Raw genomic sequence first — 19527 nt, 5'->3', positions numbered from 1 at the left:
ACCATGTTTTTTTAATCCACTATCGCCCCATATTCAAGGAGCCCTATAGTGGCGTTTTTAAGCCCTATAGTGACGTTTTCGGGCCAAAAAACGCCACTATAGGGCCCCTTGAACCTGTTATGGGGACTTATAAAAAAATTTGCAGGAAAACGCCGCTATAGGGCCCAAAAACGTCACTATAGGGATTAAAAACGCCACTATAGGGCCCATTGAACCTGTTATGGGGACTTATAAAAAAAATTTTGCAGGAAAACGCCGCTATAGGGCTCGAAAACGTCACTATAGGGATTAAAAACGCCACTATAGGGCCCCTTGAACCTGTTATGGGGACTTATAAAAAAAATTTTGCAGGAAAACGCCGCTATAGGGCCCGAAAACGTCACTATAGGGCTCCTTAACCTGGTATGGGGGCTTAAAAACGCCGCTATAGGGCCCGAAAACGTCACTATAGGGCTTAAAAACGCCACTATAGGGCTCCTTGAATATGGGGCGATAGTGGATTAAAAAAACATGGTACTCGAGCTTGGCAAGCTCGAGTACCTAAAAAAGTGGTATATTGCTATATATTTCCCAAACAGTGTTTCGGGCCTAAATATTTTAAAAATCAATGCTAATGGGCCAAAATCGCCCCTAGAACTATCTAGACTACAGTACAACCTCGAACCATGACGTGGCCACGTGGATTTCGTAATGAAAAAGTCTAAAAGCTGATAAGGTCAAAACTCGAGAGAATAGCCATCCTGCACCGAATCTCACTCCTATCCGAACACCTACCAGCGGTATTCATTCTTTCCAATTTCCCCACCTTTTATTTAATGCTTAAATTAAACTCTAATTCTTAATTTTCTCTCAAATCTCTTCCACTATGATTCTCAAAAAAAAAAAAAAAAAAAACTCTTCCACTATCAGAGAGAAGTTAAGGATGTGGAACTTATTTGCCTTTTAATGGTCCGTCCATCGCCACCAAAATATATGGTCTGTCTTTTCTTTTAACCATTTCTGGTATTTTGTTAATCGTAGTAAAAATTCAATCCACTCCTTTTCAAAATTGATAAATAAAATTTTTATAAACTTCTCCATGTAACTAATACCAGAAATGGTTAAAAGAAATCGTTTTTGTCTGTATTTTTAATGGTTGTATTCTAAGGGAGCATTTAATGTGTGGTTTCAGTCAGTGGTGGGGTTAACCGGTTAAGCTTGTTAGATAAGAAATTAAGAAAATCTGTTCTCCTACGGTCACCAATGGGTTATCTTGTTCATTTTTTCTTCGAAAATTGTTTGTTTGTTCTTTTCGAAAGGTTAATATATATTGAGTTGTTTGTTTTGTTTTTTTTTAGCAGTACTTCATATATATATATATATATATATTGTATATGAGCCTATATAAAGTTCATCAAAAGAATTTATTGATTTGGTTACCATATTAAAAAAAAAAAAAAAAATGAAGATTTCAATCATTGTTGAAAACATATGCATCTTATTTTGCTTTTCTTTATCCTGGGTGATGTTTGGCTTAGACTCTGGTTAGAGTTTATATAGTTCTTGTTTTAATTAATTTAAATTGTTTAAATTGTTAATCAACATTAACATATGTATGTTTGTTTGTCTGTCTGTTTGACTTTTTTTTTTTTTTGGTAGGATGCATAAGTGAGGGTTACCTGCACCTGTCTGATCTAAAGAAGAAACAAAATGAAATCAACGCATACCTAAAACAAGGTTTTAACATAGGAGCTTCGATTGGATCGCTGGCATTTTTCTTGCTACACATAAAGAAAAAAAAAATTTTGTTTATAACTGGAGATGCAGCCATCGTATGTGGATCCGCATTCCTCTTTCTTGCGAAGAATACGGCCTCTTTGTCAGTTGGAAGGGGCCTTCTGGGGATAGGGATGGGCATCGTTTGCCTCAGTGGCCCAATGGCTGTTACAGAAAATTTCTCCAAAAAACACCAACCATGGATTCTCTCGGTGGGGGGAGTAACCCTTCAGATTGGACTATATACGGCGTTCCTAATATCCCTCTTCGACGTGGTAAGTAAATGTTGTTTGTTTTAGAAGTTTTCTTATACCAATGTCCTTGGAGTTAGAATATCAATAAACTTTTCCCTTTAGATATGTTCTTAAATAAATATCTCATACTAATTTAATGCAGCTCAAATGGAAGAATTTTTTCGTTATTGAGGCTGTGCTAGCTATTTTACAGGCCACGTTTGTATTATTAGCCCATAAGGTTAGTAAAAATACAAGTGTATGTGATCACTTAAAAAAAAAAAAAAGTGTTCTTATAATTCTTAGTCATAACAGAAACTGTGACTTTTTTTTTTTGTTTTTTTAATTTACAGGAGAACGAAGCAGACATAACATTTAAAGAACAGCTTGCTGAATTTTTTAACAAAAAAATTTTTAGAAACTCAATTCTGCCCTCGCTCTTGGTTCAATGTTGCTATATCTCCACCGGGTATCCAATGTTAGTGTCACAAGCTCAAATTTACATGAAAACCGAAGTGTTGATGACCGCTGCATTGCTGGCTTCAATATTCAGTTTGTTCATGATACACTTCCTTAAAAGAAGGCTATTGACTCTAAGTTCAATGACAATCATCATCATTATATTGGGGCTCTTGGCCCTAACATCCCCAAAGCCGGGTTCAAACTGGGGGAAAGCACTGTTTCTAATTTATATAGTTACTTTTACAGCATTGATTGCAAACCTGCCCATTGTGTATGCGTTTGAGTTGTTCCCTGAAAAATTGAAGGGATCGGGTATTGGTGTCATAGGAATCCTGAACTGGGTTTCTAATATTTTGTTGAGTGAGGCTGTGGACATGAAGAAGATATCGGTGCGCGGTCTCTGGACCTGTTTCTTTCTCTCCTTGTTTTCCGTTACGATGGCTTCGTTCTTTATGTTGGAAACCAAGTCGAGTGCGCCTGCAGATACGGAAGAAGACGTGGCTTGAAGATAAGGATGTAATATTTGTTGCTTGAAAGAAATTATGTAATTTCTTATATAACTAGTATTTTCCTTTTGTGATCCACCGTGTAACTTATAATGTGATCCACTGTGTAATGATTTGTACGTAAAACTTCGAGTGGTTTGCTTTCCAAAAAAAAAAAACTTCGAGTGGTTTGTTCAATCCTTTTTAACATTACTATATATAGTAATTGAGCCGTTTGTTTAATACTCCGTAATTTAATTGTTGTTCATTACCTGTCTAATTGTAACAGCAAGATATAATGTGGAATGTGGAATGTGTTATGAAGATATGAGTATTGAAAATAAACTTTAAAATTTTAATTAAAAATAAAAGAATATTACAAGGAATGCATTACTTGGCAAAATGTTAGACTATCTCATGACAAAATCTCTGCTTTTTATATATACAAAATCATTACATCTCTCTAAAACGAGTTCAAATCTTCTGTCCTACTCTTTTTGCTCCATTATATACTCCATAAATAAAAATATGTCACATGTTCATCTATTTTATTAAATATTAAATTTATGTCTTCTATTATTTCAATTACCTAAATAGATGGACATGTGATATGTTTTTATTTGTGAAGTATATAGGGTCCGTTTGGATTGGACTTATTTTTGCTAAAACTGAAAACTGAAACTGAAAACACTGTAGCAAAATAATTTTTAAATGTGTGAATAGTGTCGTGGGATCTATTTTTAATAAAAAAGTTGCCGAAAAGTGGAATTTGTGGGTTCGTGAACAGTGCACGAGTACACTATTCATGGTTGACTTGGTCAAATAGTGCGGCTGGGAAAAAAAAAAAAAAATCAGAAAACGCAGCCTAGGATTCAGCGGAAAACATTGAATCCAAACGAGCACATAGTGGAGTAGAAAAAGTGAGATAGATGATTTGGACTTCTTTAAAACTAAAAAAAAAAAAAAAAAAAAAAAAAAACTAGCACATAATTTTTTTTTTTTTTTTTTTTTTTTGTGGGTAAAGTAGCACATAATTTAGTAGCAAACAATTAGTAGCACATAATACTATTCAAAGAAAGTTTCTCTTAAGTTCATAAAACCCTTTCAAAACCCTTTCTTCAAAACTCCTTTTGCAAAGTTTGAACTCCACAGCTTAAAATCATGGATTTTTACCTTAAAACCCTCTTTTTTCTTCATTAAAAAAAAAAAAATCATGAAAATCATTTTCTTAAAACTAAGCTCCTTTTTTCTTAAATAATTTTGATCTTAATATGGGGTCCAAATTTTCTTTTCCTAAAATGAGTTTGTTTTTGCTTTGATTTTAAAACCTCTTTATGAACCGTTTTAAATCTTAAACATTGTCTTCGTGAAAACCCCTCCTTTTTATTATTATTTCAAAACACAAAATTTAGACTTTCTTTAAAAGATGAACAGAAACCATGGGTTTTTATCTCTCAAATCTTTCTTTTTATAAAAAACATGGAAACCCTTTTTTTCTAATTAATCTAGATTTTAATCTTGGGTATGCTATTTCTAAAAGGTATGAGAATCCTCTTTCCTAAAAACAATCTTTCAAAATGGTTTTTGAACTTTAAAGTTTTTTTTTTTTTTTTTTTCCTTCTTCTTTTTCAAAACTCTTCCTTCTCAAAATTGTTGTTTCTTCGTACATTCTCCCCAAAACCCTTTTTCCCAAAAAAAAAAAAAAAAAAGGGTAAGAGCAGCTCCTTTTTATGAAAACCCTTTTTCCAAGTTCAACCCTTGTTTTAAAGACAAACCTTCCCAAAAGTCATGAAGTTTTGTAAAGGAAAACACTCATCCTTTCAAAATGAAGATAAAAATGTCTCTTTTTGCACAAGTTTACTCATAAATATTTCCTTTCAAAATGACATTATTTTTATGAGGTTTGTATCTATGGTTCACTTTCATTTAACCATTAGATTCCCATCAAGCTAACATATTCTCCTCCCCTTTGCGCTAACCATTTTTGGTTAATGGTGTTTATGCATGAGAATGAAACTTTGAGAATAAAATGGGTCTAAATGCAAAATATGACATTTTTCCTCTCCTCTCTTTTTCTATTTTATGTTTTACAAATTCACTTGTTAGATACATAATAAATATATACCCATGTACTAGCTACATATTTTTGTAACGTAACAAACTTTTCCACATGTTATATATAGATGACTTCCAGTTCCAATTTCAGAAAAGACAAATATACTTCATCAATATCCTCTCTTTGCACACTATAAAAGCCAGGACACAATAATCAACCTCTGCTTTAAACATGAGAGAGAGAGAGAGAGAGAGAGAGAGAGAGAGAGTGAGAGAGAGAGAGATATGGCTTCCAAGCTGCAAAAGAGGATAGCTATGCGCAGAAAGATTCATATCCTTCGAGCCCAAACCAACTGCTCCAAATCTCTAATGTGCAACTAGAGATTACGTTCTCTGCATTTCCATTATTGCCCTGAAAAAGGTATAATATTGCACAGAACGATTTACATCTTTTAAAACTGCAACTCTTTCTTTCACAAACTCTTCGAGCACACATACTAACCATTTTCTCGTTTGAGCACTAAGGTTAAAGGGAGCTTCATCAACACGGCTGCTATTTTATACATTTACAAGCTAATACTCAAGCTGGAGGCTATCGAAAGAGAGTACTTGAACATAATGGCTACTAAAAGAGAATACCTAAATTTAATGATCAAGAATATGCAGGTGCCTGAGGTCTCTCTCTCTCTGTGACACATAACTTGCTCAAAACAAGATTATATATCAAACTATTGTGCGTGTAATGAACAGGATGTAGAAGTGCAGAAGCTAAGGGAGGGATTTCTAGTAGAGGTGAACTGTGAGAAAGGAGAAGATGGACTAGCTAGTTAGAATCTTGGAGGCCTTTGATGAGATGGGTCTTAATGTTCAGCAAGCTAGAGTTTCATGCAACAAACGTTTTGAAATGGAAGACATTGTGTAGCACAAGACTAAGCACTGGATGTAAAAGAAGTAACTAAAGCTCTCTTAGGAGCATTGAAAAGAAAGTTGGAGATGCGACACTCAAGAAGCTTGGAAGCAAATCCTGTAGCTAATGAGCAAAGTAATCTAATAGTAAGCGCATTTCCTTTATTATTGTTATATTATATTTGTCTGCCATAGCTTTCTTGTAACAGTATCATCTGTCATGGACATGTAACCAAAGTTTCAACAAATGAGCTTTAGTTTGCGCACAAGCCAGTCCGAGAGAACACGGAAGTAAAAAGAAAGAATAGAGTGATAAACAGAATAGCAAAACTTAGAAAAGAAAGAGAGTTAGAAAGAAATATAAAGAGAGTAGGATGGCAAGTATGCACCAATAGGCTAATCCCTTTTCTCCCTCTAAAAGCCTATCTTCTATTAAGAATTAAAGATTTTTGGGCATATGCCATTTAGATCCATTCTCTCAAAGTGGATAATTTCTACAACATGATCTTCTTGTGAGGTTATCCATATTGAGGAAGTGGTTCTCTTCTTGGTCTTACCTCCGTAATGCAACTAAGCACGACAAACTGACCATTTCCTCTTTGATTTTATTGATTAAGTATCGGTGTTATCTCTTTTTCATCGTTGCTATTTTATTTATAATACATTTCTATTGTTGTGTTGTTCTTTTCCTTTATTGTTATTATATTATACTTGTCTGTCATAACTTTCTTGTAACAGTCTCATTTGTTATGGGCATGTAACTAAAGTTTCAACAAAGGGGTTTTAGTTTGCGTCCAAGCTGGTCTGAGGTGAGTTGCAATCGGACCGGTTCTAACTCTCCTACCCAGGAGGTAGCCCAACCCACAATCTCAGAAAGGCCCACCACAATAGGCATGCCCTTTTTTCTTTTCTTTTTTTGGCTGAGTACTAATCATGCCGATCAGAGAATAAGCAAAATAATAAACACATAAGTTAATCAATTTATGTATATACACACACTTAAAGCGTACCCAAAAAAAAAAAATTTGTTATACATGACCCTATCAGATTTAATTATATTGATTTGAAGAGTTCCAAGCCATAATCATATTACCAAATGTGCCAGACCTCTCATGGATGGCCTCCTCCCCATCGATATTGTGACATTGGACTGACTGTTCAAAATCACTTACATCACCATAATAAAGGTAAACGAAGAGGGCCATTACGTTATTAATATTGCCCCATGAAATTCCAATAAATTGACGGGCTTTCTGTAGTCAGTTCATAATACCCGCCTCCCTCCTTCAAAAATCCAAAACAATAAACAAAAATGTAAATAAGAGTTTCTCAACATGCCATATTTGTGGATAAAACATTCTTTGATAGGCCTTTTTTTTTTAGTGCGTGATCATATGTCAATTGAAAAATAATTGATGTTATTAGATTCGGGTTTGTTTTGGGGAGTCAAGCTAGAAACTCGATATGGGTCCAAAGATAATTAATGACTTTTAAGGCACTGTTAGAAGAGGAAAAAAAAAAAAAAAAAAAAAAAGCAAAGCCCTAAAATATCTAAGATAGAAAGTATGAACAATAAAGTAAGAGCAAAATAATAGTAGACCTTACATTGAAATGAAAACAGAATAATATATGCCCAGCAGTGCAGAGCCCCCGGGCGCCCCGGGAGGGGGGGGGGGGGGGGGGGGTGTGGAGAGTTGCCCCCGGCTCCTTGAAAAAAAATTCTTGAAGTAAGTATATTATGGACTATTTTTTGGTATTTTACCCAGACAAAAAAAAGGCTCTCACTTTAATATATGTACAAACCCTTAACACCAACACCAAGAAAGTAAGAAAAAAAAACTTCTCCCACATACCAAATCATATCACTTTTTCATCAAATTTACTATTCTTATTAGTTTTATCTCATCACATATGTCAACACCCATTTCATTGTTCCTCTTTTTCTTGATCATTATTTTCAGTTTATTATTCACAATACTTTTAATGTGAAGTAATGCTATGAATACTACAAATTTTACAAATTGACATATTATCAATCATAAAAAAATTCATTCAAACATTTAGGGTTCGTTTGATAATGTTGTTATAGTAATGTTGTTTAAGTGTTGTGAATATACATGTTGTGTTGTTTAAACAACACAACTAAACAGGCTTTTATTTATTATATTGTTTAAGTATCATACATTCTTGTCACATTAGTTTGTGAGTTTTTTTACAGTAGAATTTAGAATTTATAGTTGTTTTAACTTTGAGAAATTCTATGTCCACAACATTTTAACAACACTTCACAACAAATCTTAAGTAATTGGTTGTTATTGGTGAGTAAAAAATTAATTTCAATGGTGGGTTGAAATTTGAACTAATAATACCACTTATAATTTGTTGTAAAAGTATTGTTAAAATCTTGCTTATCACTTTTTTTTTTCATGGTAATTCAATTAGTAGTCCTCATACATAACACATAATTATTAGGAAAAAAATACTTAGGCTGTGTTTGGTTCAATGTAAATCAAATTTCGAGTGTAAAATGAATGCAGGGGAAAGTGAATTCTCATAAAGAAAATGAAATCCGAGTGTTTGGTTCTACAATAGAAAATAGTTTGAAAATCAATTTCTGGTGTTTGGTAACATTCTAAAAATGCTATTTTCCTACAAATTTTTCACATTTTCTCAACCATTTTCTCAGCATCCAAACAAATTTTATTACAAAAAATTTCAAAATATACACTTAACACAACCAAAAATTAAAATAAAAATATTTAACACAATCAAAATCAAAAGTCACAAGACCAATTGTGGGTTTAGCTGGGTTCATCAGAGATGGGTTTGAGCACGAAGGAGGAGCTGAGGCGGTGTGATCAGATCGGCGATAGGTTTGAGCGGCGCGATCAGACCAGCGGGGTCGTGGGTCGGGGACTGGCATGTGGTGAAATTGGGGTGGGTTTAGTTGGGTTCATCGAAGATGGGTTTGATCAAAATGGAGGAGCTGAGGCGGCGCGATTAGATCGGCAATGGGTTTAAGCAGCGCAATCAGACCAGCGGGGCCGTGGGTCGGGGACTAGAATGTGGTGAAATCGGAGTGGGTTTAGCTGGGTTCATCGGAGATGGATTTGATCAAAATGGAGGAGCAGAGGTGGCGCAATCAGATTGGTGATGGGTTTGAGTGGCACGATTAGACCAGCGAGGCTGTGGGTCGGCGACTTGATTTGGGCTTCACTGACGATAGCTCTCTCCGTCCTTCGGCTTGGGCTTGGCGTGAGTGATGAGAGTGAGTGAGGAGAGAAATTTTCTGAGGAGAGTGGAAATGGTTTGAAGGTAAAATAAAAGTGTAAAATGATTTATGGGTTACAGCTCGGTATTTTATGGTTAACGGAAATCATTTTCCGTTTGACTGAATTTTCCAGCCAATCCAAACACGCCCTGTGGTGTAAAATATTTTCTGGATTTCATTTACTGCCGAAACAAACACACCCTTAGTATCCTTTTAATACTATTTTAATTTTGCCTCCTCTCAACTAAAATCCTGACTCTACCACTGGCGGTAAGTTAAAATAGTATAATAATTCATGTTCAGCGATGAGATAAAATGGAATAATATATGTCCAGTAGTGAAATAAAAGTGAAAAAACACAGTTTCAGCGGTTGGCATAGTTATACGTTCGGCTGTAGAAGATCAATGAATTATATGCTTTTAGAGATGGAAGAGCATTAGCATTGAAGAATGCTAATGCCATATTTAAAGCATTTTTGGCATTTCATGGCTCAAAAACACTTGCATCAAACAATTGTAAACCCCACTATTGCAAATTTTTTTGCAATAGTGCTACAGTACAATTCTAAACTTAGAATTGTACTGTAGCAGTATGCTAAATATATATATATATTTTTATTCCACCCCCGATTTCTCTCTCCAACTTCAGTTCTTTTCTCTCTCTTCCTTCTCTGTTTCTCCATCTCTGCTCTCTCCTCTCTACAGAGCCAAACGCCATCTCTTCTCTCTCTTCCTTCTCTGTTGGGTTTGGTGTTTGGGTTGTGGGTCCGGTGTTTGGGTCGTGGGTGACGGCGTGGGTCAGTGGTGGTTGTGGTTTTTGGCTGTGACTGGTGCTTAAAGGGGTTGTGGGTCGTGGTTGGGTCCGGTGTTTGGGTCATTGGTCGTGGTTGGATCCGGTGCTTGGGTCGTGGTTGGGTTGTGGGTCCGGTGTTTGGGTCGTGGTTGGGTTGTGGGTCGTGGGTGACAACGTGGGTTAGTGGTGGTTGTAGTTTTTGGCGTGGGTCACTATGGTGGTTGTGGTTTTTTTTTTTTTTTGGCTGTGACCGGTGCTTAAAGGGGTTGTGGGTCGTGGTTGGGTCCGGTGTTTGGGTCGTTGGTCGTGGTTGGGTTGTGGCTGAAGTGGGTTGTTGGTCGTGGATCGGCGAAGCTTCACACGGCCTCTCTCTCATCTCTTATTGTGGATCAGCGAGCTGGGTTTGGATCGGTGGGCTGGGATAGGTTGATGGTGGGTTTGAAATGGTGGATCTGTTGATCGGTGGGTGGATTGGTTGGGTTGATCATCGGTAGCTCCGATGGTGGCTCCAGTGATGATTTTTTTTAATGGGTTTGCTCCGGTGGGTTTCAAATCGGCTAGGTTTCAAATCGGTGACGTGGGTTTCTGATCGGTGGCTTGGGTGGTGGGTGTGGTGGCCGTTGTTGGCTCTGGTTTGATGGTTTTTGTGTGTGTGTGGCTCTGTTGATGGGTCTGTGTGTGTGGTTCTGTGTGATGAACCGATGCTAGAGGTTAAGGGAGGCTGAGGAAAAAAAAAACTGTTGGAAAGCCCAGGAAAATGGAACTGAAAAAAAGTATCGGTTAGAAAGAAATAATAAAGAAAGATTAAAGAATAATATTTGTGGGGCCCAGCCCAAAAATAATGGGCTATTCCAAATTCAGGCCCGTCCGAGGAGCGTCCTGTCCGAAGGGAAACCACATATGAAGCATTACTCAATCCCAATAACGCCAAGGAAACCTGTCCGAGGAGTAATTCCTCCTCGGACATCACAAAGCCCAGACGAAGAACTCTCCCCAGCCATTTCGGTTCATCTTCCTAACATATAAAATGAATAAAATCCAAAATATCTCATGGAAAGCTACCACCACATTAATTGCGCCCCAACCACCCTCTTGGCCGCATTAATGAGGAAAAGACCCCTGAACAGTACCACCTTGACCTCTGCAACTCACAAAGGGAGTGATGAGGGCAGCTGATGTGACAGATGCTCAAGTAGATGCTTAGATGATCAACAGGTGTAAGGTTGAGATGAGAGGAGGAGAACTATATAATGTAGTGGAGTCCCACAAAGAAGAGGACGGAAAAACTGTATTGAGAACGGAAGAAATAGAATCATACAGGAGAGATCCATTCTTGTGTCGTTATTTTTTCTGCAAGCAATACTGTCCATGTATCAGACCGAATAGGTTCACTGAGGCCAAGTTCTTTGACCCATCCTCTACAAATATTTATTGTGGGTTGCGCTTTGAGCCAAGGCCTGATCAATAGAAGTTGGGCTAGGGAAATCGTGCAACCACAATTGGCGCCGTCTGTGGGAAGAACTAAGGCATCAGCTAGTGCAACGGTCGAGCATGGCAGAACTAGATCCGCACCAGGAGGATCCTCACCAAGCTAACTCCCAACGGACACAACCCGTCGAGTCCCAGAGGCAAAATAACCCAACCAACTCGGGCGGCAGGGGGAATCGCGAGGGAAGTGTGCATACTATCCGGACGAGCCAGAGTCACACTCAGATAGGAAGTCACGTGTCTCAGAGGCGAAATAGTCACCAGGCCATGCAGCGAGAGATAGATGACCTAAAAAGGAAGTTACGACGTGTGCAGCGAAGACGATCTCCCTCTGACTCAGGCGAGTCTTCTAACGCGGAGGACGTGAGTTACAGACAAAGGTCAAGGACCCCCCCAAGTGAAACCTTTTCTTACGAAAAGGAACCACGCCCTGTACGGAAGTATGAGAGCCCATCCAGCAAAGGTTCGGGGAACGACGCCATGAAGAAGGCGCTGGATCAGGTCTCGAGGTCACCCTTCACGAATAGAATCGAAGGGGCTAAGCTGCCAAGACGCTTCAACCAACCGGTGTTCGCCATTTATAACGGCAGAACAGATCCGGTAGAGCACGTGAGTCAGTTTAACCAGAAAATGGCGATTTATTCGCAAAACGAAGCCCTAATGTGCAAAATCTTCCCATCCAGCTTGGGATCGATGGCAATGAGGTGGTTCAACAGCCTGAAGACAAACTCCGTAGGCTCCTACAAGCAGCTCACTCAAGCTTTTTGCTCCCGTTTTATTACAAACACCAGAGTCCCTCGACCTCTCAGTTCGCTACTATCCTTATCCATGCACGAAGGAGAAACTCTGAAAGCGTACTCGGATAGGTATTGGGAGGTGTATAACGATTTGGATGACAACCATGATAATGTTGCTATCAGCACGTTCAAAAGCGGTCTCCCCATCGAGCATGGCTTAAGGAAATCCCTCACCGGAAAACCAGTTACTGACGTCCAACAGCTAATGGATAGGATCGACAAATACAAAAGAGTAGAGGAAGATCAGCTGCAAGGGAGGGGAAAGGAGAAGGTTATCCCCCCCAAAGCAAGTGATTTCAGGACGGAACGTCACAATCCTGGTCAGCCGAGGAGAGATTTTCCGCGACAGGCTGGGCAGAGCAACCCGCAAACAGTGAATGCCGTATTCAAAGAGCCAGTACAACAGGTACTGGAGAAAGTAAGGGATGAACCCTATTTCAGGTGGCCGGGAAAGATGGCTGGAGACCCTTCCAAACGTAACCAGAACCTGTACTGCCACTATCATCAGGACCATGGGCATACTACTGAGGACTGCAGGAATCTGTGGAATCACCTAGATCAATTGGTCCGAGAAGGAAAGTTACGTCACCTGCTGCACCCATCGAGCGGCCATCCCGGCCAAGCAGCACAAGAGCCTCGAAGGGACGTGCCTTTAAGACCCCCCACCGGGACGATACATGTCATCCTCGCTGCACCAGGAAGAACCGGGCCACCCATCCCCAGGGTATTAGCTGTTGATCGCCTCCCCTCCAAGGGCAGGCCAAGGGAGCCCAAAAGGCCAAAAAAGGGAAGCTCCTTGATACTGGGATTCTCGGATGAGGATAAGAGAGGAACTGTTCAACCTCACGATGATGCCTTGGTGGTCACATTGCGGATTGGGGGCTTCGATGTGAAAAGGGTGTTAGTAGACTCGGGAAGTGCGGTGGAGATAATGTACCCTGACCTATACAAGGGGCTGAACTTGAAGCCGGAAGATTTGACAGCTTATGACTCCCCCCTTCTCAGCTTCGAGGGAAGGATTGTTACGCCAAAAGGGCAAATCCGACTACCCGTACAGACTGGGGCGGAAGTGGTGGAGGTGAATTTTATCGTGGTCGACGCTTATTCACCCTACACCGCGATAGTTGCAAGGCCATGGATCCACTCCCTAGGGGCTGTGACCTCCACACTTCACCAAAAAGTAAAATACCCATCCAGAGGTCAAGTAGAAGAGATCCGAGGAGATCAGGCCGTAGCCAGGAAGTGTATGGTGGCCGCCATTTTACATCGGCCCTTAGTCAAGTCCTCAGTCCCAGAGAGCTTATAGCAACCAGCCTCCTCGGCAAGACAAGACGATGGGATGGCCGAGGAGATAAGGTGTGAAAGTTTAGATAAGATTGCTGTCAACGATGACCCGGAGAAGTTCTTTCAGGTCGGCTCCGAATTGCCCTCTCAAGAAAAGGAGGAACTGGTCGGATTTCTCAGAGAAAATGTCGATGTATTCGCATGGGACGCCTACGACGCCCCGGGAGTTGATCCTAGCCTCATTTGTCACCACCTGAACGTCAACCCCTCTTCCACTCCGAAGAAGCAGCCACCCCGACGCCCTTCAAAGGAACACGCTAGTGCCGTAAGGGACGAAGTGGCAAAATTGAAAAGAGCAGGGGCTATCAAAGAGGTCTTTTATCCTGAATGGTTGGCGAACACGGTGGTGGTAAAGAAGAAGACAGGGAAGTGGAGGGTCTGCGTGGACTTCACGGACCTGAACAAGGCGTGCCCCAAGGACCCATTCCCCCTACCCCGAATCGATCGATTGGTGGATGCAACCGTGGGGCACCCTCGAATGAGCTTCCTGGACGCCTTCCAGGGCTATCATCAGATACCCCTTGCGCTAGAGGACCAAGAGAAAACGGCTTTCATGACGCCCATCGGAAACTATCATTATAAGGTGATGCCGTTCGGGCTAAAGAACGCGGGCTCAACCTACCAAAGGATGATGACTCGGATGTTCGAGCCACAACTGGGCAAGATCATTGAGGTTTATATAGACGATATGGTTGTGAAGAGTAAAAGGATTTCCGAACACGTGAAAGACCTCGGAATAGTCTTCGCTATCTTAAGGGAGCACCGGTTGCGGCTGAATGCCTCCAAATGTTCATTCGGGGTCGGGTCTGGGAAATTCCTAGGGTACATGGTCACCCACAGGGGAATAGAAGTAAGTCCCGACCAAATCAAAGCTATCAACAGCCTACAGACTCCTCGGAATCCGAAGGAGGTGCAGAAGCTTACTGGCATGATTGCGGTATTAAACCGGTTCATATCGCGATCGGCGGATCGATGTCGGCCTTTTTACCTCCTGATAAACAAGTGGAAAGATTTCGAATGGTCGGAGGATTGCGTTCAGGCCTTCCAGCAGCTTAAGGACTACCTGTCTCGACCACTCATCATGTCCAGTCCTGAGGCAGATGAGGTGCTGTTTGCCTACATCGCCGTAGCTCCCCACGCTGTAAGCCTGGTACTAATACGGGATGATAATGGGGTGCAGCGACCGGTGTACTATGTGAGCAAATCACTACATGAGGCCGAGGTGCGATACCTACCTTTAGAAAAGGCAATTCTGGCGATAGTGCATGTAACCCGGAAGCTCCCTCATTACTTTCAGGCGCACACAGTCATCGTTCTAACTCAGCTTCCCCTTAGAGCCGTGCTTCGAAGCGCTGACTACACAGGAAGGATCGCCATGTGGAGTGCTCTTTTGGGGGCCTTTGATATTAAATATATGCCCAGACCCTCCGTCAAAGGACAGGTCCTCGCAGACTTGGTAGCGGAGTTTGCTGAGCCCTCTATAGAAACAATGACCGATAAGAAAGACCTGGGTGGAAAATTGGTTGGCGCAATTTCAGCAGGGGGGACCATGCATTGGAAGGTCTACGTGGATGGCGCGGCCAACCAGAGAGGATCAGGAGTTGGGATAGTTTTAATATCGCCGGATGGCGCTGCCATTGAAAAATCGTTAAGACTCGGATTCTCGGCTACGAACAATGAAGCCGAATACGAAGCCTTACTTCAGGGGATGGCGATGGTTCAAAGATTGGGTGGAAGAATAATAGAAGCATTCTCGGACTCCAGACTAGTGGTCGGACAAGTGATGGGCGAGCTTAAAGCTCGAGACACTAGGATGCAAGAATATCTGGGACAAGTCAAACGGCTACAGACGAGTTTTGAATCCTTTAGTCTGACGCACATTTCCAGGAGCGTAAACACCCATGCAAACTCGCTGGCCACTCTCGCCACGTCCTCGGCGCATAATCTGCCGCGAATGATCCTTGTTGAAGATCTATCACAGGCAAGTCCCATCCGCGGAGACCCGGCTCAAGTCCATCAGATCAGAAAAAGTCCAAGCTGGATGGATCCCATAAAGAGTTTCCTCCAAAACGACATCTTACCGGAGGAAAAACTGGAAGCCGAGAAGATACGCAGGAATGCTCCTCGGTTCTGGCTATCAGAGGACCACAAACTATATCGACGCTCTTACTCTGGACCATACCTGCTCTGCATACATCCAGAAGAGTCCGAATCTTTACTTGAGGAGTTACACGAGGGGATTTGCGGAAGCCACACCGGAGGAAGGTCGCTGGCGCACAGGGCACTCATCCAAGGGTACTGGTGGCCGAACATGCAAAGAGAGGCCCAAGAATACGCTAAGAAGTGCGACCAGTGCCAAAGATTCGCCCCGAATATCCACCAACCCGGAGGGGTCCTCAACCCCCTCTCTAGCCCATGGCCGTTCGCACAATGGGGCCTTGATATAGTCGGACCTTTCCCCAAAGCTGCGGGGAACAAGCGATACATAATAGTCGGAACTGATTACTTCACTAAATGGGTGGAAGCTGAGCCCTTGGCCAACATTAGGGACGTGGACGCCCAAAAATTCATCTGGAAGAACATTATCACCCGCTTCGGGACTCCGCGTACACTCATTTCCGACAATGGTCTGCAGTTCGACAGTAGGAACTTTAGGGAGTATTGCCGCGAGTTTGGAATCATTAACCGATATTCCACCCCCACCTACCCTCAAGGAAATGGGCAGGTCGAGGCCGTGAACAAGGTCATAGTGAACGGACTGAAGAAGAGACTGGACGAGGCAAAGGGGAGATGGGTAGAAGAACTCCCCCACGTCTTGTGGACTTATTGAACGACGCCACGACGATCGACCGGTGAGATCCCCTTCTCGATGACTTATGGGGCTGAGGCTGCGCTCCCGATCGAGAACAACTTTCCCACACTAAGGTCTAGATCGTTTACCCCAAACGATAACGACGAATTATTGGAACGGAGTCTGGACCTGGCTGAAGAAAGAAGGGAAAAAGCGATGATTCATATGGCCTATTATCACCAGAAGCTGAGACAAGGGTATGATGCTAACGTCAAACTGTGGCCTCTGGGTCCAGGTGATCTCGTGATGAGGAAGATTCTTGGCAGTGCAAAGAACCCCTCTTGGGGCAAGTTGGGGCCCAATTGGGAGGGACCATACCGTGTCACATCCGTGGCCGGAATAGGCGCCTACTACCTAGAAGATTTGGATGAAAAAGCTGTACCTCGACCATGGAATGTAAATAACCTCAGAAGATATTATTATTAATGAGAATGGCTTAGCATACGTTTTCTTTCATGGCTATCCGCTGCTTGCTGGTCTGCTGACAACTATTTATAAGTTTTAAAACAGAACCTAAGTCCTGCATGGCTCCTCGGACCACAGACTTAGGGAAAATTATTACTTAAGGAAGCTATTCATAGTTTTAAACAGAACCTAAATCCTGCATGGCTCCTCAGACCACAGACTTAGGGGAAATTATTACTCATGACGACTATTCATAGTTTTAAACAGAACCTAAGTCCTGTATGGCTCCTCGGACCACAGACTTAGGGGAAATTATTACTTAAGAAAACTATTCATAGTTTTAAACAGAACCTAAGTCTTGCATGGCTCCTCGGACCACATACTTAGGGGAAATTATTACTCATGACGATTTTCATAGTTTTAAACAGAACCTAAATCCTGCATGGCTCCTCGGACCACAGACTTAGGGGAAATTATTACTCATGACGATTTTCATAGTTTTAAACAGAACCTAAGTCCTACATGGCTCCTCGGACCACATACTTAGGGGAAATTATTACTTATGACGATCTTTATAAGTTTTAAACAGAACCTAAGTCCTGCATGGCTCCTCGGAACCACAAACTTAGGGGAAATTAATACTTAAGGCAACTATTCATAAGTTTTAAACAGAGCCTAAGTCCTGTATGGCTCCTCGGACCACAGACTTAGGGGAAATTATTACTTATGATAGATTGAGAGATTATTACTTAAAGGAAATCATTTTAATGCGTGCGCGCAGTCTAGCACCATCGCAACCCTCAAATGCGCAGCCCAGAAACTCATTTTACTTTGACCGTTTACCTGTATCTACATCGTTGCAAATGTTTAAAAAAAAAAGAGCGCTACTGACATACATCCATAGTAAGCAAAACGAACATTTTATATTAATAATCCGAGTACATTAGAAAGAGAGGTCCTTACAAAAGAATGGAAAAACAAGACAACTCTCAAAAAAAAAAAAAAAAAGAGAAAAGAGTACGAAGATCAAAAGCCTAAAAGGCTAAGCCTTAGCAGGAGGGTCTTCTTTCTGCTCGGGCTGAGGAGGAGGAACCTCGATGGTAGAGTCTGCGACGGGATCCTTTGCCATATCAGGCACAAGGACGGCATCAGGCACCGCCAGGTCCTGCTCCGAAGCCACTTGGGCGTCATCAGGATTATCCCGGATCTCCTGAGGATAGAAGATGCTCTCGGGCAGTCTTAGTGCCGAATCCGCGGGAACTCCTGCAGCATCGAGAGCATGAGCCCATGAAATACTGCAGTAATCCCTGCACACCTCGGGGATCTCCTCGGATAGCCTGGCCTCCGTCTCTTCGGCCCCGAGTTGGCGAGCAGCATTCTTCTCGGCCTCTGCAGCCTCTCGGATCAGCTGGGCCTCCTCTTTGACCCGCCTCAGCTCATCCTCGACTTTTTGCAGAGCAGTCTTGAGATCCTGCACTGCCTGCCTCTCGGTGGCGAGGTTAATCTGGGTCGAGTACAGCTCTTTGCGCTGGTCCTCCGCCTGGGTCTCGGCACTCTTCAAACCAGCCTCTGCACTTTTGCGCCGGTTCTCCGAGTCCTTGAACTCGTCCGTGAGTTTAAGGTGATCGTTTTTGAGGGACCCCAAGGCTTTTTCCATCTCCGTCCGAGCCTGGGTCTCGGCCTCAACCCGACTACGGCTATCACGGCAAAACTCCTCAGCCACGAACACCTGCTGAGTAATCTACGAACGAAACAAGATTGTTTTAAAAAAAAAAAAAAAAAAAAAAAAAAAAAAAAATCTAACGGGGGTAAGTAAATTAATAAAACAGTAAAAGGATTACTTACCAGCGCGAGATCCCTTTTAAGGGATAGGAAGATCTCGGGCTGAGAGAACCGCCTATAGACCTCCATGTCCCGAGGAAGGAGTAGGGGTTGCTCTAAGGCATCCGCCACATACCCTGCCCGGCCTCGGTTATACTCTCGGACCGAAGCATTGAAAGGGATGGCAACCCCATCCAGCTCCAACTTGGGGTTCCATGCACGGATGGTAGTGCGCACTTCAGCAAGGTTCTCCTCATCCCGGCTCTCCGAGGAGTTACCCTTTCTGCTCCTTGGCGCCCGTGTGGTTTTTTGCTGCTTGGTCGGCTGGGCAGTCACCTCACCTTCCTCAAGAGTGTCAACCGGCCTCTTCTTCTTCAAGTCCGGGTTAACCTTAAGGCCAGGGTCCGAGACGCCCTGAGGGACCACAGGGGGAAGGGTTTTGACCTGTGATGGAGTTGGTCCCTTCGATGACTGACCCTTCGATGACTGACCTTTCCCTCGGGAGGACATCAGCTCCTTTAGAGACCTTCCCTTTCCTGCCATGGGCTCTGTCTTTTCGTCTGAAGTATCGTCCGAGCAGATAACGATCGAGGGAACACCAACTGCGGAATGTTGGTCCTGCTCTGCTTCGGGATTAGAAAGTTCCACCAAGGGGTTTTGCTGAATTTCTTCCTCGAAGTAAAACTTATCTATCTCTTCCTCAAGGGAAAGACGAGATGATTCAGCCTCTTCTTCAACCAAAACAGCAGCGCCAGGCTCGTTTACCGGAGGTAGCTGCTCTGCTAAATAGGGGTTTCTGACACCAGGCAACACAACTGGTGGCAGATCGTGGTCAGCTAGGAACCCGTCCTTGGACACGTC

The 19527-nt window shown here is 42.2% G+C and overlaps 1 protein-coding gene across 1 annotated transcript; it reads left to right on the top strand.

Moving 5' to 3' along the window:
* Nucleotides 1-880: 880 nt before the first annotated feature.
* On the top strand, nucleotides 881-3108 carry LOC126726279 (uncharacterized). The gene is made up of 4 exons (XM_050431506.1): nucleotides 881-975; nucleotides 1639-2030; nucleotides 2152-2229; nucleotides 2342-3108. The coding sequence occupies exons 2-4, from the start codon at nucleotides 1890-1892 to the stop codon at nucleotides 2954-2956; spliced, it is 834 nt and encodes a 277-aa protein (XP_050287463.1). The 5' UTR covers nucleotides 881-975; nucleotides 1639-1889; the 3' UTR covers nucleotides 2957-3108.
* Nucleotides 3109-19527: the final 16419 nt, after the last annotated feature.

Source organism: Quercus robur, chromosome 5 (genome assembly GCF_932294415.1).
Source record: "Quercus robur chromosome 5, dhQueRobu3.1, whole genome shotgun sequence".
Classification (NCBI taxonomy): Eukaryota; Viridiplantae; Streptophyta; class Magnoliopsida; order Fagales; family Fagaceae; genus Quercus; species Quercus robur.
Note: the sequence above shows the minus strand (reverse complement) of the source record. Positions and strands in the feature narration are given on the sequence as shown.